Raw genomic sequence first — 22,996 nt, forward strand, 5'->3', positions numbered from 1 at the left:
AACCTGTCAAAGCAATCCTGCTTTTGTGTTTCCTTCTGGAAATTTTCCTCATCTTCCCCTCTACCTGTTAGCGCATTCTCTGCAAACATAAATTTGTATCTACGTGTGTGTGTGTGTGTGTGTGTGTGTGTGTGTTCTCCTCTTTCTTTTTCTCTCTCTTTCTACACACAACTGGGGGAAGGAGGAAGAGAAGGAGGAGGAGGAGGAGGAGGAAGAAAAGGAGAAGGAGGAAAAGGAAAAGGAGGAGGAGGAGGAGGAAGAAGAGGAGGAGGAAGGGGAGGAGAGGGGAAGGAGGAAGGGGAGGAGAAGAAGGGAAGGAGGGAGGGATAGTGAGTGTCTCTCGATATCTCCCAGAGAATGGAGGCTCCTTCAGGACAGTGTTATATCTCTAGCATCTAGCACATGCTTGACTAGACCCTTAATAAATACTTACTGATTGATTGATTGATTCTAGAGCATCCATACTCAAATTTTTCCATCTCAGCATCTGTTTTTATGCTTAAGAATCATTGAGAACTCCTCAAACAGTTTTTGTTTGTGTGGGTTACACCTGTTGATATTGTATTAGAAATTAAAATATTTTATGATGAAGATAATTTTGACTTTGAAGATCTGCTGAAAGAGTCTTGGGGACCCCCAGCCTCCACTTTGAGGGTTCTCCCTCTAAAGAGTAGAAATTCTCCAGCCTCCCCTCTCCCATCCTAGACTTAGCTCTCAGTACCTTGTCTTTGATGCTGTGGTTGCAGCCGGAGCCAATCAAGAAATCCAGAGCATCAAGCTGTCCATGCTCAGCCGCCAAATGGAAAGCTGTCCGATCCAACTTTGATTTCAGAGAAAAAATACAGTTATTTTCAACTGTCCAACTGACCAACAAAGTAGTCGTCACCTTCCTCCCCAGCCTCCATCACCCTGTCAATCCCATCTCACATTTCCTTGGGGATAGACTCTACAGAAGGACCCCAGAAGCAAACCTAGAGGTCTTGAGTCATCCCTAGAGGTCCATAAAACAGAGACAGCCAACTCCTCTGATGTGCTGAAGGACTGACATTGACAACTCCTTAATACAAAAGTGCCTCAGTCATCCAGCATCCAACTACACACTAGCTTTGACTGAAATTCACCCCTTTAAATATTAATGCTTTATTACATCAGGAATTCATGATTTTAATCAATGTAGACACTCCCCCCCAATCTCTAGTAACAAACATATTGTGATACCCCATGTGCTATGTGTCTAAGTAAATCAGTATTTCTAAATTGCTGTGGCCAAAAACATTAATACTCTTCTGATGACAAACTTAGTTAGACTGATCCTCAGACAATAGACAATACATAGCTTGTACATTTGCCAATCCACTTTTTTAATCCTAAGGCAATTAAATGGCTCCATAAATAGGGTACTGTGGACAGAAAAATCTGATTTAAAAATCAGCCTCAGACATTTATAGCTGTGTGACCCCTGGACAAGACATTTGACCCTGTTTGCCTCAGTTTCCTCATCTGTAAAATGATTTGGAGAGGGGCACCTGGGTAGTGAAGTGGATAGAGCCCCAGCCCTGAAGTCAGGAGGATCTGGGTTCAAATCTGGTCTCAGACACTTAACACTTTCTAGCTGTGTGACCTGGGCAAGTCACTTAACCCCAACTGCCTCAGCTAAGGAAAAAAAAAATATTTGGAGAAGGAAATGGCAAGCTTCTCCAGCATTTTTGCCAAGAAAAATCCAAAAGTCATAAATAATTGGACACAACTGAAAAAAATGAATGAACAATCTTCAAGTCCTATCCAGCTTGGTAGGACCGACTGGAGGTTGCTCTTTCCTGAAATAGGCTTCAAGAATCCAGAAGCATGGAGGGCCTAATGGGACAGAGGAGACAAGAGGGTAGTGTGAGCGGTTTGGGGGATGGTGACCGGGTCTGTGCCCAATCTGTCCCAGTCACCCAGATCCAGCATGGGGCCCACATCAAGGATCTGGGAGAGATGCTAGTTCTCTCAACTGCGTCTCACTCCAAAACAGTATCGGGAGTCACCATCCTTTGGTAATCTTACTTCAAGTTAAGTTTCCCATATATACTGAGATCATCCTCTTGATCTTTCCTGATGGCACCGAGAGGCGGTCAGGTTAGTGACAGAAAAGCAGTGACAGTTCAAGTTTTTGAAGGAACCTCCGGCATAGAGCCCGAGAAGACAGCCTGTGAGTTTACAGGAGATAGTCTTTAAATACCAGTGTCTGAAGATATGCTTGGTCAAGTTTTCAATGGTTCTGGGAAACCTATTGACAGAAGTCCAGTCGTCCCACTTTCCTGACATTATGGAATGTCCACTCAGCCCTCAATGTCAATCACACCCTGAGGAAATGATCCAAACAGGCATTTCAGCGATAGATGGCTGCACAGTCTGGCTAGGAGGCAGAAAATTCCCATTTTCTCTGCTGCTGGCTTACCCCATCATGAGGTCCTGCTCAGATCTAGTGGCAGACTGGCTTGGGGGAGAAACCCAAAGATGCTGTGGACTCAGTGAAGACAATTTTGTGATTGTATTTGCTGCTCTGGGTGTAAATGTGGAAACGGCTCAATTCTTCAAATCAGACTTTAAAGAAAATGGTTCAGTGGAGAATGTCTGTCTCTTCTAACTTGGCCATTGACCCAGCCATTGAGATGTTATTACCCCTTATCTAGCTCTAAAAGCAGAAACCGATCATTCTAGCAGCTAAAAGAATTCTATGCTGAAGTTCTTTAAGAGGTTTCAGCAGCCCAAGAAGTCGCCCCTAGTCATTGTAGCTTCCTGGTTAATGTATCCAGACTTAGTCATAATATATGAATGAGCGGCTCGGGAAAGGCATAAATGGCAAAATTACTCAGATCTCTATTCTCACCATGCCCAATGATGATATCATTCATTCCATCCATGATTTGATGGAAACATTACCAAAGGACAAATCTAAATGGACAGGCAGCTGCTTAAGACACATTTATCCATCTATTAATGTGTTGCTCTCCGTGTTCCAATTAATGAAGTCTGCTGTTGGATAGGTTATGACCAGAAAAGATCATACAGCTGTATCTAACCAGCTGGATGCATGTTATGCTATGGGTAAGGATGTACAAGCCATGAAAGCAGTTGTTGAGAAGAAGCCCTCATTTAAAATGCTCTCCTTTATCTGTAAATTTTTATTTTTGTATTTTTGTAATTTGTAATTTGTTATTTGTAAATCTGTATTTCTGTAAAACTTTGAAAGGAACTTTATTGCTCAAGGCACTTATAAAAACATACTGTCTTTGAAACTTTGGACACTGGGTTGGCAGCTCCTCCAAATCTTGCCCAAAGAAATGTTGAAGAGAATTCCTTAAAGCACTTTGAGCAAATTTTACCCTTGAGACTCTTCAATAAAGAACTAATTTCAATTTCATCTCTGTGAAATGTTGGTTTTATTCTTCCCTTCCCCTTCTCACTCCTCCTGAGTTGAAGTTTACATATTACCCTATAATTAAAACAAAGAACAGGTGTCATATAATGCCAGTGTTCCTTATGTTTTATATTGATAATAGACTTTAAAATATCCTCTATTTAAAAAGCCAGTATCTTCCATGCTTTGTTAAAGTGGCTGCTAAATTGAAACTGTCTTTTATTGATGTGTGTGTTTGTACTTAATGGTCTTATTAATCATCTAATTACACCCTAATTATTTGGATCTCCTGGACCTTATTTCTTTAAACCTCTTCAAGAGTGTGGCTATATGAAGCTCTACTATCTTTCTTAGCCTCCAAATAAAGGGCAAGCCTAAATTTGTACAAATCCTTTAGGAAGAGCCAAGAGGCATATATTTAATTCCTCTTAATTGAGAACATCTCCTTTCATCCTAAATACCACTGCTCCCATGCTGTTGCCCAGAACAGATTGTACTTGCTCTTGCCTGTTCACGGGCAGACTAGCAAAGAAAGCCTTTTCTCTAACTTTTACTGTCTGATGATGATCTATGTTGATCCCAGAGCAAAGGCAACCATTGGCTTCGATTTTTGCTGCTACTCCTTCTAAGATAGATATCAAAACGTGTACCTTTAGAACAACTGGTATTTATCTGGCGACAGGGAGTTTCCTGCTTTGTCATGGCGGTCTTTATTAAGCCTCCAATGCAGAGAATTTGGGAGGTCCAGTTATTCTTGTCTGTGCTACAAAAATCAGTTTGCTTAGGAAGAACACATCATTCATTTCAGCTTGATAAATTAAGGCATATTAGTATTCTGACATGTTATTACTGTTTAAATCTCAAAAATATTTACTATCATAACAGACAGGGGAAAGAACAGCACATTTACAATGTAAATGGATATTTTTAACTCATATATAGGATGTTCTGTTGAAATTCACTGTTTGGTCCTGCTTTCTGACCATGCTGACCTCTCTAAGGCTAACCCTATGACACAAATATTAACACTAAGATTCTTTTTTTGATGTTCTCCCTGCAGCTGTATTCTAATGCAGCTTTCCCCTTCTTTGTCTCTTTATGTTCTTTGTAACTTGAGTGTAACTGCAATTTCATTTCTGGGACATTCCATCCTAAAGTTGTACAAAATCCTTTATTTTTCTTGGGATCAGAGGGGGTTGGTAACATGAAAATACCAGTGTAGAAAATGTGACATCTGAATACGAAATGAAATACGAATATAATATGAACAGTAAATGTTAAGTAAAATGGGGGGGAAAGGAATTCAGTACCATCTCTGCTACACAATAAGGCATCAGAATAAGATCGTAATAGGGAATTAATAACAAAACTTTCTAAAAGAGCAATTTGGGAACAGAATTCTTTCTAAAAAATACCATAAGATATATTTCACTGCCTTCTTATATAGAATTTTTTAATGTGATTTAAACCTTTTCTTAATGACTCAGGATCTATTTAAAAATATTGGCTATCATAATTTGTTGTGCATTATCCAAATTCCTCTGATCTTTGTGATCTCTTGGTCTATGGCACACCAATATTGTCCATAGTGTTTTCTTGGCAAAAATCCTAGAGTGGTTTGCCATTTCCTTCTCTGATTATCATAATTCAGTTTAACCCAAAAAACATTTATTAAGTACTAGCCTGTTTTCAGAATATGGGAGACTGAAAGTTTGGAAAAGTTTTGTAAGAGGAAAATTGTTCTAGCAATTTTATATCGAGAAAGGGGATAAGCACAATAATATTCTAACATAATCATATATCATAGTTTAGTCAACCATTCTCCAGTTGATGAGCATCCTCTCAATTTCTGATTCTTAGCCACCACAAAAAGAACTGCTATAAATATTTTTGTAAAAATAGATTCTTTGACTTGACTCTAATTTATAAGAAATCAAGTCATTCTCCAATTGATAAATGGTCAAAGGATATGAACAGACAATTCTCAAAGAAATTGAAACTATTTCTAGCCATATGAAAAGATGCTCCAAGTCATTATTAATCGAGAATTTCAAATTAAGACAACTCTGAGATACCACTACACACCTGTCAGATTGGCTAGAATGACAGGGAAAGATAATGCGGAATGTTGGAGGGGATGTGGGAAAATTGGGACTGATACATTGTTGGTGGAATTGTGAACACATCCAGCCATTCTGGAGAGTAATTTGGAACTATGCTCAAAAAGTTATTAAACTGTGCATACCCTTTCACCCAACAGTGTTACTACTGAGCTTATATCCCAAAGAGATCTTAAAGAAGGGAAAGGGACCTGTATGTGCAAGAATGTTTGTGGCAGCCCTTTTTGTAGTGGCCAGAAACTGGAAACTGAATGGATGCCCATCAATTGGAGAATGGCTGAATAAATTGTAGTATATGAATGTTATGGAATATTATTTTTCTGTAAGAAATGATCAGCAGGATGAATACAGAGAGGACTGGCGAGACTTACATGAACTGATGCTGAGTGAAATGAGTAAGACCAGGAGATCATTATATACTTCAACAACAATACTATATGATGATCAATTCTGATGAACGTGACCTCTCCAGCAATGAGATGAATCAAATCAGTTCCAATAGAGCAGTAATGAATTAAACGAGCTACACCCAGCGAAAGAACTCTAGGAGATGACTATGAACCATTACATAGAATTCCCAATCTATTTTTGTCCCCCTGCATTTTTGATTTCCTTCACAGGCTAGTAGCACAATATTTCAAAGTCCGATTCTTTTTGTACAGCAAAATAATGGTTAGGACATGTATACTCATATTGTATCTAATTTATACTTTAACATATTTAACATGTATTGGTCAATCTGCCATCAGGGGGAGGGGATGGGGGAAAGGAGGGGAAAAATTGGAACAAAAGGTTTGGCAACTGTCAATGTTGTAAAATTACACATGCATATAACTTGTAAATAAAAAGCTATAATAAAAAAAAGAAAAAGATAATAAAAATATTTTTAAAATAATAACAAAATAAAAATAGATTCTTTTAAATCAAGCCATTCTCCAATTGATAAATGGTCAAAGGATATGAACAGACAATTTTCAGTTGATGAAAATGAAACTATTTCCACTCATATGAAAGAGTGTTCCAAATCACTATTGATCAGAGAAATGCAAATTAAGACAACTCTGAGATACCACTACACACCTGTCAGATTGGCTAAGATGACAGGAAAAAATAATGATGGATGTTGGAGGGGATGAGGGAAAACTGGGACACTGATGCATTGTTGGTGGAGTTGTGAATGAATCCAACTATTCTGGAGAGCAATCTGGAATTATGCCCAAAAAGCTATCAAACTGTGCATATCCTTTGATCGAGCAGTGCTACTACTGGGCTTATATCCCAAAGAGATACTAAAGAAGGGAAATGGACCTGTATGTGCCAAAATGTTTGTGGCAGCTCTTTTCGTGGTGGCTAGAAACTGGAAATTGAATGGATGCCCATCAATTGGAGAATGGTTGGGTAAATTGTGGTATATGAATGTTATGGAATATTATTGTTCTGTTAAGAAATGACCAGCAGGATGAATACAGAGAGACTTGGAGAGACTTACATGAACTGATGTTGAGTGAAATGAGCAGAACCAGGGGATCATTATATACCTCAACAATTATACTGTATGAGGATGTATTCTGATGGAAATGAATTTCTTCAACAAAGAGAAGATCTAATTCAGTTACAATTGATCAATGATGGACAGAATCAAATACACCCAGAGAAGGAACATTGGGAAATGAATGTAAACTGTTTGCATTTTTGTTTTTCTTCTCAGGTTATTTTTACCTTCTGAATCCAATTCTCCTTGTGCAACAAGAGAACTGTTCGGTTCTGCACACATATGTTGTATTCTATAACATATTTAACATATATAAGATTGCTTGCCATCTCAGGGAAGGGGTGGAGGGAGGGAGGGGGAAAGTCAGAACAGAAGTGAGTGCAAGGGATCATGTTGTAAAAAATTACCCATGCATATGTACTGTCAATAAAAGTTATTTTAAAAAATAGATTCTTTTCTTTTTAAAAAATCTTTTTGAAATATATTTTATACAATGAATAAGATATAACTATAACAATATTTATAGCTAGATCAAGTATATTAGAGTGGTACAAAACAAAATTTTATGCATTTTATCTGAACATGAATAACATAAATTGTTTTGCTTTGATTCTGTATATTATAAAGTTTGGAGGGGAGGTTTTTCCCAATGGGGAGAAGGGAGAAAAAATAGATTTCTGTTCACTGAAAAAAAATAATTTCAAAAAATGCTATTAGTGCTCCTAGAAATAGCAAGAGGGGTCTTGCATGCATGAGCTCTTCAGAGTTGCACTGAGATTTATGAAACTGTCCTCCAGCCTGCTTAAATAGCCAAATCCCTGTCAGTTATTTCTTGGTTTTCTGTCTATGACTTCAAAGTCAGGTGGTAAGCTGCCATTTTTCATCATAAGACTCTAGATTCACAAGTGAAAGGAAACTTAAAGGTCATCAAGTCCAATCCCATCATTTTTACAATTGAGGAAACTGAGACCACAGGGCGCCACAAGTAATACATGCTAGAGCTTAAATATGACTGTTGAGGCAGTATGCTGTCAGTGGGGGGAAAACACTGCTCCTAAAGTCAGGGGACCTGTTTTAAATCTTACCACTGTGGATTATTATCAGTGTGACTTTGGATAAGTGACTCGATATCCCTTTGTGGTCCCAAGTTCTTTTATTTGTAAAATGAAGTTGTTGGATTAGATGATGTCCTTCCACTTTTAAATCTTGTTGATGTTTAGTCATTTCAGTCATGTCTCTCTGTGCCCAGTTGGGGTTTTCTTGGCAGAGATACTGGAGCAGACTGTCCTTTCCTTCTCCAGCACATTTTACAGATAAGAAAACTGAGGCAAAGAGGATTAAGTGTCTTGTCCAGGGTCTCCCAGCTAGTTAGTGTCTAAGGCAGGAAGATGATTCCAGTCCTGGCACTCTATCCATGGCACCTCCTCATTGCCCAAATCCAAATCTATGCCCTTATCATCACCCCCAGGTCCTTAAACTCCACATTCAGGACTCTCTCATGGTTGGGGCATCTACTCCAATAGCTTTTCTCTTGATCCGCTGGAAGCTTGGCAGCCAGATAAACAAGCTGGTTAAACTACGTCTAAAATCTAAGTGAAAAGACTTTCTTGTGAATAAAATGTATAAACTTTGGGGTTGCTGTTCCAAGCCCTCTAGGTCAATTTTTTTGGTGGCCTTTTGCTTACTTTTCAGTTGCATTTTATTATACAGTAAGTTATTAGGGTCATATTCCCCAATCCTGTTATTAAACAAAGCCAATTGGACTGCTTTGGAAATAAGAGGTTTAAACAATCCAGAGTCCCATGGCCCAGGGAATGAGCCATAATCCCTATGATTTAGTATGACACGAGAAATGCCCAGAAAGCAAATCAAAGGGAGGGACATGAGATGCAAAGGAAGATAAGAGAGCCAAAGCTCCACTTAGCCTGAGTCATTACAAAGACTCCTTTCCTAGAATTCTAGAGTCAGCTTGTCACAGTTTCTCAAGTGAGCACACATTCCAGTGGGCAGATACTGTTTCAACCCCACAAAGGGCTCTTGCCATCACCAGAAGCAATTTGTTCTAGGAGATTCATTTCATTGATTAAGCATGTGCTGATAAATTTCCAGGCTTTTATGTATGGACTCCCTGTGAGAAGACATTGGCAGTGTGAAGAGATTTTGGGAGCTGCTGGATCTCCAAGCTGGTTGCCATGCCCTGTTTTTGCCATGGCTTCCCATAGTTCTCCAATGGAAAGGGAGGAACAGCTGGTAGATACCCTCCCTCTCCAGCCTTCTCACAAAAGGGGAAATCTACCATCTGTACTTTCTCCTCCTCCCCAATGATCAAATACAATAATATATGTAAATGCTTTGCAAACCTATCTGAATAGGAATCATTATCATTATCACCATTCTTTCCTCATGGCTTTGGAGAAAATGAGCCTTTTCTCACAAAAGAGGACTATTACAACAGCTTTTTTACTAATCTATTTTTAGTCTTTCCCAGCTCCAAGGACCACTTTCTGAGTTAATCTTTCTTGAGCACCAACTTGATCTGATGTCTTGGAATCATGGAATGTTGGAGCTGGAAAAACCCTCAGAAATCAGGTAGTCCAGCCCCTTCATTCTGCAGATGAAAGAACTGATGGTTTCCCTATTGTCCAAAAGAAATAAAAATTCCCAGACTGGCATTCAAGACTCTCTATGATCCCTCAGAGTTACATCTGGATTTCATCATGGTCTTCAGAAACTTATCATCCAGCAAGATCACAATCATCCTAAGATTCATCCCTCATCAGGACTCCATACTCCTGGAGGCCCTCTTTGTGTCTGACTGCACAATGGGGGACTGGACTTTAGAGAGTTCTTCTTACATCTTCCATTGGTGGAAGACACACAGGGCAATTGACTCATTTTTCATTTGATCACACTTCTCTGCATTGCAGCAGACTCTTGCCCCCTTTTGAGATATTTATGTATTATCTTCTCCAATTAGAATGAATGTTGCAGAAACTTTGTTTTACCTTTGTTTGTACCTTTAGCACTAAGCATAAAGGCTGGCTCATAGTTGTTGTTTGTCCTTCATTCTCAAAAAGGACTATAATATTAGGGAATGGAAAATATAATCTATATAACTTAGCATGATCTGAGAAATATCCAGAAAAGCAAATTAAAGGGAGGGATGCCATGATATATGCAAGTGAGTTGGAGTTAAGTGAAACAGGACTGAGCAAAATCACTTTCTCCTCTAGAGCCATCTGGGTCTGGTGGCAAGATATAGATCAGGATAACCTGAGATAAACCTGGAGGTAATGGGAGATCTTGGCCTTTAAGGTAAGTTCTTTAAAGGTCTCAGTTTGACTGAGGCAACACCCAATTAAGGCTAGGTAAGAAATGAGGCAGAAAATGATTTTTTACCTAGTCAAATATATACATACACATATACATATATATATATACATACATGTGCATATATATATGCATATACATATATATTTAAAATATCTCATTCTAGAAGGGGAAGACGCCTAGGAATCCTGACCAAAACAGAAACAATTACTACTTATGTTCACTCTAGGGAAATCAGGACCCAAACAATGACCAAGTGAGTCAATCAATGAGAGCCAAAGTGATTTATTTTCTTTCTTCTTTCCCTTCCTTTCCCTCTGTCCACATTGGGACATGCCCTTACCTGCAGGTGCTTTGCTCAAAGTAATGTAAATTTTGACTGCTGCAACCTCACAACATATCTTGGAGTTTGTAGGCTAGGACCATGCCTTAAATGTGGACCATAATTGGCACTTAATAAATGTTTATTGACTGACAATGTATGAGTTGCTATGATCCTAATTCATTTTGTATTGGAAGCAGCATCTTAACCCTTACCCTTATGTGAGTTAGACTAATTTGTTTTTAAATGGTATCAAAATTATCCTTGAAACATGATTGACTCAAGGAAATAATGGCTGAGGTTGTTAAGTTCACTTTCTTGACATAAATCAACCACGAGGAACTTCCTGTATAGTCAGGTTCTTGGCTAGCAAACCACAAAAGGCAATTCAGGCAAGGATGCTTTTTGTTTTGGAAGCAATTCTGGAAGTTCTTCTCACATATTGTTGCCAAATATCCTCCTTCTGCTATAGCTAGGTACATCCTTGCTTAACTGTTAAATAACCTGTATTTCATGTTAAGCCCAGTCCAAAATGATGTAAATTGTATCCCCTTTAACCTTTGGAAGAGGGCCCTGAAACTGTGTCCCCTTTGATCTGTGAGGGAAGGGTGATTCGGGTCTCAAGTTCTCTCCTGGGCAGAGCACACCCTTCTGTCCATAAGGGAACCACCCTGAGTAATCTCATTCAATTGGCGATCTTGGACAGGGACATAATCACCACCCTCTATTGAACTGAAGATTAAGTCCCTGCCAGTGGCTCATACTCTCAGTTAAGTGATTTTATTCAATTGGAGATCTCATAGTCAATAGTCCTCTATTGAGTGGCTCAAACTGTTCCCCAGACCCCAGACCAAGGTGTACCTGATATAACCAAGAGTTGCTCAAACCTATCTTTGCAGGCAGGACCTTTACTGTCTTTCCTAACAGGACCTTGCCCACTGCTGAAGATATTTTCTTCTCAGTGTAACCTACCTTTGCTATATTCCTTGCTCACTAAGAAAGCTGATTTCCCAGCAAGCTGACTTGTTAGTGTAATTAAATCCCATTCTCTGCCACAAACCTCGTGCCTGTATTTATTAGGGTTTGCAAATTCTTTCGCAAAACCTGCTACCGGCCAAGGGGTATTGCTGTTAGGGGATCTCTTTCTCTCTATTTTTCCATCTCATCATTTGCACCTCATCAAAAACACTGCTTCCCCTCCTTACTTTGTTCCCCTTCACGTACTCCATGCTCCAGTCAATCACTTGTTGGTTATTTTTAGTGATTAAGTGTATCTGATTCTTCATGACCCCATCTGGGGCTTTCTTGGAAAGAATACTACAGTGGTTTGCCATTTCCTTCTCTAGCTTATTTTACAGATTTAGAAACTGTGGCAGAGATTAAATGACTTGCTCAGGATCACACAATTATTAAGTGTCTGGGACCAGACTTGAACTCATATCTTCCTGATTCCAGGTCAGGTGTTCTATCTACTGTACCACCTAGTTGCCCCATAATAATAATATTTAACATTTAAGACCCTTATGATAATAGGTATGATAATAGCACCTATCTCCCAGACTTGCTCTGAGGCTCAAATGGGATAATATTTATAAAGTGTTTAGCACAGTGCTTGGCATAGAGTAGGTATTTAATAAATGTTCCCTCCCTTCTTCTCAATAAATGTTTTACCTGACATTTGATAAAGGATGAAAAAGGAAGTTGGACCTCTGCTCCAAGAAGACTCTGCCCCTACCCAGCCTCTCAGATTCAAACTTCATCATTATTATCCTAAAGTGAAAAATGTTGTTACTAGGTTCGTAATAGCTTTTACCTTATCAGTTCGATCAAGGGGCACATCCTCTAAATCTTCCATTATAAACTCCAGCACATGGACATGGCCTCTTTGGGCTGCACAGTGCAGTATGTTCAGACCGTTCTGCAAAAAAAAAAGGGGGGGGCATTCTTTAATACCCTTTGCCTTCATCCCCTGCCAACACTGCCTCCATCCATGTCACCATTCACTGCCTTGGTCATTCATGTTCTCTTCTAAGGCAAATGTATTAATGATGACTTTTCTAAGCCCCTCAATTTCCCTTCTAAATCCCCTGTGTTATTTAATGTCTGAAATGGTTTGGGTCCCAGAAATAAGATGGCTATTGGGAGAATAGCCTTTTTCTATGAAGTGATGTTATAAAACAAGGCTAAGTTCCATAGAAGAAAATTTTGTTTTCTTTATTTTAGGCATGAGCCTACTAGAAATAATGTAGGTTCTATATGTGCAATCATGTAAAACATATTTCCACATTAGTCATATTGTGAAAGACGAAACTAGACTAAAAGAAAAAACATACACAAAAAAATAAAGTGAAAACAGTATGCTTCCATCTGTAGTCATACTCCATCAGTGCTTTTTCTAGATATGAACAGCATTTTTCATCATGAGTCCTTTGGAATTATCTTGGATCATTGTATTGCTGAGAATAGCTAAGACATTCATAGTTGATCATTGTACAATATTTCTTTTTTTCTCTTTTTTTAATTAAAGTTTTTTATTTACAAAACATATGCATAGGTAGTTTTTCCAACATTGACCCTTGCAAAACTTTGTATTCCAAATTTTCCCCTTCTCCCTCACCCTCTCCCCTAAATTGCAGGTAACCTAATCCATGTTAACTATGCTAAAATATATGTTAAATTCAATATATGCATACATATTTACATAATTATCTTGTTGCACAAGAAAAATCAGACCAAGAAGGAAAAAAAAACTGAGAAAGAAAACAAAATGCAAGCAAACAACAACAGAAAGAATGAAAATGCAATGTTGTGGTCCACACTCAGTTCCCACAGTCCTCTTTCTGGATGTAGATGGCTCTCTTCATCACAAGATTATTGGAAGTGGTCTGAATCATCTCATTGATGGAAAGAGCCACTTCCATCAGAATTGATCATCATATAATATTGTTGCCATGTCATTGTACAATATTTCTATTGCTGTATACAATGTTCTCCTGGTTCTACTCACTTTATTCAGTATCAGTTCATATGTCTTTCCAGGTTTTTCTGAAATACACCTGCTCACCATTTCCTATAGCACAATAGTATCTCCTTACATTCATAAACCACAACTTGTTCAGCCACTCCCTAAGTGATAGACATCCCCTCAACTTCCAAAATTTCCTTTGCCACTACAGAAAGAGTTGCTATAAATATTTTTGTATATGTAGGTCCTTTCCCCCTCTGTTAAAAAAAATGTCTTTGACATTTTTGGAAATTGGAAATGGAAAATTGGAAACTAGTATGACAGAAACTAGGCATTGACCAACACCTAACACCCTATACAAAGATAGGGTCAAAATGGGTTCATGATTTAGACAGAAAGAATGATATTGTAAGCAAATTAGAAGAATAAAGAATAATCTACCTTTCAGAGCTGTGGAGGAGGAAGAAATTTGTGGCCAAAGAAGAACTAGAGTACATTATGCAAAATGAATAATTTTGATTTTATTAAATTAAAAAAGGTTTTGCACAAACAAAACCAAGATTAGAAGAGAAGCAGAAAACTGGGGGGAGGGGGGATTTACATCCAAGGGCTCTGATAAAGTCCTCACTGCTGAATGTGTATCACAACATAGTTCTTTCACCTCTTTAGTTTTTTTTTGTTTACTTTTTGTTTTCTTTCTCATTTTTTTTCCTTTTTGATCTGATTTTTCCTGTGCAGAAAGATAATTGTGGAAATATATATAGAAGAACTGCACGTTTAACATATATTGGATTACTTGCTGTCTAGGGGAGAGAGTGGGGGGAGGGAGGGAGAAAAATTTGGATCACAAAATTTGAAAGGGTAAATATTGAAAACTACCTTTGCATATATTTTGAAAATAAAAAGCTTAAAAAATATACATCCCCCTCCCCTTTATTTCTATACCACCTATCATGGCAGAAGTGGAATGCCCAAAATTCATGCAACAGAAAGGAGTGGGAAAAGGACTAAGGGAGTTTTTGACAGATGAATAGAAGGATCATAGGTAAGGAGGCCTGTAAGGGAGAGAAGGAATAAATATCCTGGTCATCCCTATTGCTATCAGTGAGGGAACAAAAGTTTCAATAAACCATTGGTTCAATAAACCAATGGTCTGTAAGTCCTTGGCTATAGAGGGGGAAAAAAGAGGAGAAAGAGAAGGGGAGAGAAAAGAGGGGATGGCGGAGGAGACAAAGGGAGGAGAGGGAAAAGAGGAAGGGAGAGAGGGGAAAAGAGAGGGGGAGAGGGAAAAGAGGGAAGAGAGAGGGGAAAAGAGGGAAGAGAGAGGGGAAAAGAGGGAAGAGAGAGGGAAAAGAAGGGAGAAGGAAAAAGGAAAAGAGAGAGGAGGAAGGGAAAGAGGGAAAGGGAGAAGTAAGGGGGACAGAACCATTTTACTTGTATTCCCATCTCCTCTCCCCTCCCCACCTGCCCCTTACACATAAAGAATATACTTACCACACTTTTCCCCAAGGTTGTAGCCTTGTTTGGATCCCAGAACCCCAGGATAATCCTGCTTAAGCCTTATAGACTATAATCCAGAAGCTAGTTGGAGAAATAGCATTGGGGGTGAAGGGTGGAGATCTTGCTTTATTACCTTGCTTGCTCACATTCCTAGGCTTCTCAGTAGTTCACTCATCAAATCCACTCCCAGCTGGGGGCAGGTGGGTTCTGTGGTCCTGACTCATCTGCCCCTAGATTTAAGCAGTGGTCTCACCTTGTCCTCACAGTTGATCTTGGCCCCTGAATTGACTAGCAGCTGTAGGATCCGTAGGTGGCCAAACCAGGCAGAGAGAAGCAGTGCATTCATCCCAAACTAGAGGGAGAAAGGAAGAAAAATGCAGGCTGTTTTTGTCTTCATTCTTCCTGTAGCTGTGTTTCTCCCTGCCTCATGGAGGAGTGTTTATTTCTTTATGTACTCATATCACATCCCCAGACATCCCTGCATGTCCATGTGCTGAGGCATCTGCATCCATTATTACCTATGTATCTGCGTGATCTTCTATCTGCAAATCTAGGAACCTAAATTTCATTGTAACTTGCAGGCTCAGAATTTTAGGGTCAGGAGAGAATTTTGCAGTCATATGGTTCAATCTTCCATCTAATGCAAGCATCTCCTCTCCCACGGAAGATGCTTGGCAGTGCCTGGCACATAATAGGCACAAAATAAATGTCTGTTAACTCACTGCCTAAAGACAATCTATCTCAGGAATGGTTATCTAGCCCTCATTTCTCAGGACAGCCTATTCCACTGAAAAACCCTTTATGTTAAGGCAAAATTTTATTCCGTATAACTAACACAATGCTCCTATTGCTTAAACTCTAGATCAGGGGTCTCCAAACTCTGGATTTCTCATATTCACTTTCTCTCAGCCAGTCCTCTAGCTCAGATCTTTATCACTTCTTTTTTGGACTTGTAATAGTCTCCTACTTGATCTTCTTGTTTTATGTTTCTCTCTGCTCCAATTCATCCTTTTTTTGGGTAACTTTGCATATTTTCTTTCTTAAACATATATTTTATTTAAAAAACAAAATAAGAAAAAAAAGAAAAGCAAAAGAATACAAAACAAAATAAAACCAAAGACAAGAAAACATTGTCATGTGTTCAGCAGAAGATAAGGAAGTCAAAATTTAAACAAAGTATCAGTTCAAGAAAGTGTTTCTATATAAATACATATATATTAGTAGAAGAAATTATATTCATGAGTGTCTTTTCTTTACTTCCTTGTGAATTGTTCTCCAGTCCATCCTTTACCAAGTTGCCAAAGTGATTTTCCTCAAATTTAAGAGTATAACCTTGATATTCCCTGATCAATCTTATCATAACCTAGTTAAAACCTCCAAAGATGCCCCATTAATTCTAGGATCAAAAATTTTTTCTTTATCCTTTTAAAAAATATTTATTTTTATAACTTTTATAGTGTACATATATAGTATTATATGTGTGTACATATGTATATATGTGTGTGCATGCATGTAGTATGTATATGCATATAGTCATGTATGTATATAATATAAATATGCATACATATTGGTATGTATTCTAGTTTATCAAAAGTATAATGCTCAGAATTGAAGATAATAATCTGAATGTCTAGAGTAGATTGCTATAGTAATGATTAATAAGGCTGATCATGGAATCATTATTTCTCCTGATATGTTACAATGTTTCTATTAAAGAAATCCAAGATTGCGTTAGCTTTTAAATTTTTTTTAAAATAGCTATATCACACTGTGGTCATCTTAAAATCTCAAATCACAGAATTACCAAACAAATTACACACACACCCCATTACATATTTGCATCCTTTTTTTAATCTGAACTTCATGTCTCTTACATTTCAAACTCTAGATTCAAGTATTATATTCCTTTGAGTAGTTAAAAATCAGAATAATCTTAACAGGCTGAAATAATGCTCCAATCCATTAGTTCAGCCTGTTAAGATTACTCTGATTTTTAACTACTCAAAGGAATATAATACTTGAAATTTACAAAATATCTATTATCATATAAAGAATTTCTTCCAATTTTACGAGACCTGGAAATTTTTGGTAAAAACCCAAATCCTTTATCTTCTTATGTCATTAATACAAAATATAGAAGATCTGCCCTTGGTTCTATCCTGTCCTTCTAGCTTTGTGTAACCTGCAAATTTTATACATAATTCTTCCATGTTCTATGAATGCTTCCATTGATAGGAAACTCACTGAATTTTGAGACCACTAATTTAAAGTGTGGGGTGTGTGTGTGTGTATATGTGTGTGGTTGTGTGTGTGTGTGTATGTACGTATACACACACACACACACACACACACTCACACATATATAAGCCCTGGCTCTGAGATGCTTTGTAGCTTTAACATTCAGTAATTCTTTATCAGCCAGCCCCATTCACATTCTTAACATTTACAAAATCCCACAAGGCCATCTAGTCCAACTCAAACCTGAATAATAAATCTTTCTATAATATATCTGACAAATGGTCATCCAGACTTGTAGTGAAGGGAATCTACCTCAAGAGATAGCCCATACCATCTGTGGATAGCTCTGATTGTTAAGAAGTTTTTCCTTCCCCCAAACCTAGCTATGACTATGCTCATTTTTCCTAGTTCTCTAGAAGCAAATGGAACAAGTCCATTTCTTCTTCTACCCGGCAGTAGGCCTTCAAATGCCAGACATCAGATACACACTAAATGTTGCCCTTTTTGTTGTTGTTTTGTTTCTGGTTTTTTGGTTTTTATTTTTGTTTTTGATGAGGCAATCAAGGTTACGTGACTTGCCCAGGGACACACAGCTAATAAGTGTTGAGTTTCTGAGGCCAGTAAATGTTGCCTCTTCCAAGTGAAATATGCTCTACTTATCCATGGACCTGTCTGGGTTTCTTTATTTTGGTGTCAATCCAGATGCTTATAAATTTGTTTTCATGTGTCTATATACCATTATTAAGGTACTATTGTATTCTTTTTAGTTTGGAAGGTGTAAATTAAATCATAAAGGCTGGTGGATCAAATTCAGAGTGAAAACCCCAAATTTACAAATTAAGACACAAAGAGATCTTTTTTTGCCCAGAAATACAGAGTAAGAGACAATGGCCCAGCACCACCTGCTTACCATGTCCTTGTCATCCACAGACACTTCGTACTCCAGGAGTAGTCTCACAGCTTGCTCATGCCCAGCTCCAGAAGCCCAGTGTAGTGCCAACCTGCCCACCTGTTCCAGAAGAACAGAGGATCCATCAACCTTAAACTTGGGTTGCTCCTTTCTTGGCTGTTATTCACAAACTACCCAAAAAAAGTCACAACCTATTTTCTCTCCTTTATTCTCCTCCCAGTAGACTCCTGCTATATTCTAGCTTCCTAATTCCCTTCTCTTCTTGCTTCTGATTTTTAAATTGAATTTCACATTTAAATTGATATAATAGTATTTCAAAAATATAAAATACATAGGATTTATCCTTGAACATGACAGAAAAAAAGGAGTAGGCAAGAGGGGAAAAAAGTGACCCTAAGGTCAGAAAGGAGAGGAAGGAAGATTAAATGAGAACCTGGTATGATGGAGCTCTCTTCAAGGATCAAAATGGTAGGAAAGGTAAAATAATGTATAATTAGTCTTGGAACCCATCTTATCAAAAGAATGTTTTGCTGCCAACATTCATGATTAAGTTTTAATTAGAGGTTAATGAAAATAAAGATATCATTTCCCCCCATTTAAATTCCACAGATCTGAAATCTATTCATGGACCTCCCCCACTAGATCCCAGAAAAGTTAAGGGGTTCTAGAGAGAAAAATGACTTACATTGTTTTTAGCTCTGATATTGACCCCAGTTCCAATCAATTCTTTCATCTTCCCAACATTGTTCTGTCTGGCTGCCTCATGGAATTGTCTCTCCAAAGGAAGCACTAAAGGGAAAAGGAATACAGGGCAGCAAAGAATTAAAAAAAGAAACTTTGAGTATATAACTGGTAAGCATCTTAATGAAGGGCCAAAGGACCAAAGAAAGGAGCCAGCCCTAGCTGTGGTTTTTATCCCTCAAGTGAACAATCTGGACCAAGTCACTCATCAAAAAGCAATCTTTGAACCTGAGAGCCTAAGTAAATCCACTCTGGATTATACCCATGATCTACTGAGTCTGGAATCCAAACTCCATTTGACCAGGAGAGAAGATTGATGAAAGTCTTCTGGGAGTTCATGACCATTTCTTTGTAACATCAACTTCAAAAGATTAATGTATCAAAAACCCTAGTTTTTCTTGTTGTTGTTTGGTTTTTGTTCTTGAAGAGGATCATGACATCAGGGATCAAATTTTATAGGGATTTAAATGAAAGAGGCCTGTGTAAAGTCACCAGCCTTACTTTCTCCTCTAGAGCCATCTAGATCCAGTGGCCAGATATAGACCAGGAGATGGCCCTGCATGCAATGGGAGATCTGGACCTTTTAAAGTTAAGGTCTTTTAGAGATCTCATTTTGACTGAAATAATGCCCAATTAGTAATTAAGGCTAGGTAAGAAATGAGGCAGAAAATGGCCTATTTTATCTAATTAAAAAAAAAAAAAACCTCAGTCTGAGAGGAGAAAACTCTCAGGATTTCTGACCAAAACAATTGCTAATTACCTTCCAAAATTTTTTTTTCTTCTTTAATGACCCATTATGAATGCTGGCCTGACCCTCAGCAAATTATACAAGCAACATAATTTGTCTTCAGCAATGCAGACCTCTCTGGTCTTCCCTGACCCCCATTACTCTCAATAATACTCCTTTCTCTCTCCTCTGCTCCCCACCATTCCATCAAATTGCTTTTAGGATAAAATCTGAAACCCATCACACTGATAGATTTCAAAGAGTGGACAGCTGGGTACTGAGGGAGGAGAGCTTACAGCTGATACAGTTCTGAAACTACACTCTCTCTCCCCTCTAGCTTTTCCCCCTAGGCTATTAAAGAAGGTTATTAATGAGGGTGAGGAAGATTGTGGGAGAGGGAAAAAGGGAAGGGTCATGGGAGAGGGAGAGAAGAGAGGGGAAGGAATGAAAGCAGTAAAACTGACTAGTTATATGAGAATTATATAATGGATGCCAGAACTGGGACCCAGAAAAAAGATTTTGACAGACACTATGAATCTAAAACTACTAAAAAGAATAGAGTTATACACAATGATTTCAATAATATAAATGTAAAGAATAACCACACTTATACAAAAAAAAATCAAAAGCTAATGTTGCAAACTTATAAGCATGGGTCAAAGAAAAAGCTACAAGAAGATACCTCTATCCCCACTCTTTACAGAGATGGGAGGTGCCTGGATATAATACAAAGCAAACATTTTCAGGCTTTTTTGATGTGTTGATTGTTTTTGCTAATTGTTTTTGTCTCATTTCTTCTTTCCTTAAATTTTTGGGGAGGTTGATATGAGGTGGTTCTCTGAGATGGAAGAGAAATAATGAGAGAAATTCTGGTGATGTGAAAAAAAATACCAGAACATATCAATAAAGTAGAAAGTCTTATACCTAGTTGTTTAGTCTTATTTTTAAATCAACTTTACAAGTATAAGATAGAAGAAATGTGGCCACAGAACACCTGAAAAAGACATGAAGGTGTGGATGGATCTTTGAAGGGTGCATTGGAGTCACTGGGGAGATATGGCAGCCAAAGATGTTTAGTGTAAATTTAGATTACAATAAGGAAATTATAGTATGCAGGAGAAGGAAGGTGACTGTTCCTCCCTATCCATATTCAGCTCTGGTTGAATCATCTGGGTATCCTATTCCATTCTTGACAAATTTAAAGATGTCTAAAGAAAGGTAACTGGAGGGCAGCTAGGTAGTGCAGTGGATAGAGCACCAGCCCTGAAGTCAGGAAGGCCTGAGTTCAAATATGATCTCAGACAGTTAACACTTCCTAGCTGTGTGACTCTGAGTAAGTCACTTAACCCCAATTGCTTCAGGAAAAAAACAAACAAACTGGATAGTGATGAGCTTTGAGATCACGTCCCAATAAGACAATTGAAAGAACTACCAGGAACATTTCTCCTGGAGAAAAGAAGACATCACAGCTTTCTTCAAGCACCTGAAGGGGTGACACCTGGGAGAAGGATTCTCTATTCTGTTCTGCACATCACAAGAAAAGAGGAAATTGGGCTTAAGTATGAGAGTTTTCCCAACAGTCCAAATTTTCAAAAATGGGCCTTTTTTTGGAGATGGTGGGTTGTCCCTCACTAAAAATCCCTAAGCAAGTGTTGGTTGTCCACCTGTGGAATGATGTAGCGCTCTTTCTTGTTCAGAGGTAGGTAAGACTAAACAATATCCAAGATTGTGATTTTCTGGAAAGAGAGGTTTTTTTGTTTGTCCTATTTCTCTTTGGGTCTTTGTATCTAAATTCCTTGAAAAGGCTATCTACAATAGATGTCTTGACTTCATTTTCTCTCATTCTCTTAACCCCTTAAAAATCCAGCTCTCAATCTTATCATTTCATGATACTGCTCCCTCTAAAGTAATAATGATCTCTTAGTTTCCAGTTCCAATAGCCTCTTCTCAGTCCTTATTCCCATTGACTTATCTGTAACCTCTGGCATTATTGATCAGTCTTTCTTCCTTGAAACTCTCTTCTAAGTTTTCAAACTACCACTCTCTCCTGGTTTTCCTCCTATCTACCCAAACACTCCTGCCCTGTCTTCTTTGCTGGATTCTCTTCCAGAGCACACCCTCTCAATATAGCAATTTTCATAAGTTCTTCAGATTTGTCTTGGATTACTGCATTGCTTAAAAATTCTTATAATGATCTTTTCTTGGGGAAGAGGAATATAGAAAGAAAATTAGGTGATATAAAAACAAAAGATATCAATAAACATCTATAATCTTTTTATCAAAGCTTTTCATTTTTTAAAACATACGCATAGATACTTTTCAACATTCACCTTTGCAAAACCTTGTATTCCAAATTTTTTCCCTACCTTTCCCCTATTCTCTCCCCTAGATGGCAAGTAATCCAATATATTTTAAGCACATGCAATTCTTCTATACATATTTCCACAATTATGCTGCACAAGAAAAATCAGATGAAAAAGAAAAAAATGAGAAAGAAAACAAAATGCAAGCAAACAATAACAAAAAAGTGAAAATACTATGTTGTGATCCACACTCAGTCCCCATAGTCCTCTCTATGGGTGCAGATGGCTCTCTTCATCACAAGACCATTGGAACTGACCTGAATCATCTCATTGTTGAAGAGCCAAATCCATCAAAATTGATCATTGTATAATCAATCTTGTGTTGCCAAGTATAATGATCTCCTGGTTTTACTCACTTCATTTAGCATTAGTTAGTGTCCAGGTTTCTCTGAAATCATCCTGCTATTGTTTCTTATAGACCAATAATATTTCAAAATATTCATAACTTAGTCATTCTCCAACTGATGGGCATCCACACAGTTCCCAGTTTCTTGCCACTACAAAAAAGGCTGCCACAAACATTTTTGCACATGTGGGTCCCTTTCCCTCCTTTATGAACTCTTTGGGATACAAGCCCAGTAGAAACACTCCTATGTCAAAGGGTATGCACAGTTTGATAGCCTTTTGAGTATAGTTCCAAATTGCTCTCCAGAATGATTGAATCAGTTCAACTCCACCAATGATGTATTAGTGTCCCAATTTTCCTACATCCCTTCCAACGTTTGTCATTATTTTTTCCTGACATCTTAGCCAATCTGAAAGGTACATAGTGGCCGAGTCTCTATAATCTTAATGTTTTATTATTACTAAACCATCTGTCAAATTGTGATCCTTGTCTGTGGTGCAAGGTCCTGGACTCCACTATGTATTCATGGTCAGGTTGCT

The 22,996-nt window shown here is 38.0% G+C and overlaps 1 protein-coding gene and 1 pseudogene across 2 annotated transcripts in view; one reads left to right on the forward strand and one right to left on the reverse strand.

Annotated features, from left to right (window-relative positions):
* The window catches only part of ANKDD1A (ankyrin repeat and death domain containing 1A), a 50,477-nt gene that overhangs the window by 24,889 nt on the left and 2,592 nt on the right, over positions 1 to 22,996 (reverse strand). For both annotated transcript variants that reach the window (XM_051980849.1, XM_051980848.1), the window contains exons 2-6: positions 18,966 to 19,069; positions 18,281 to 18,379; positions 15,386 to 15,484; positions 12,481 to 12,585; positions 722 to 820 (exon numbers count right to left, since the gene is read on the reverse strand). In XM_051980849.1, the coding sequence (XP_051836809.1) occupies positions 722 to 820; positions 12,481 to 12,585; positions 15,386 to 15,484; positions 18,281 to 18,379; positions 18,966 to 19,069 (506 nt within the window). The remainder of the gene's footprint in view (positions 1 to 721; positions 821 to 12,480; positions 12,586 to 15,385; positions 15,485 to 18,280; positions 18,380 to 18,965; positions 19,070 to 22,996) is intronic.
* Positions 1,222 to 3,472, forward strand: LOC127552289 (V-type proton ATPase subunit B, brain isoform-like; annotated as a pseudogene).

The sequence above is a fragment of the Antechinus flavipes genome, chromosome 2 (genome assembly GCF_016432865.1).
Source record: "Antechinus flavipes isolate AdamAnt ecotype Samford, QLD, Australia chromosome 2, AdamAnt_v2, whole genome shotgun sequence".
NCBI classification, from domain to species: domain Eukaryota; kingdom Metazoa; phylum Chordata; class Mammalia; order Dasyuromorphia; family Dasyuridae; genus Antechinus; species Antechinus flavipes.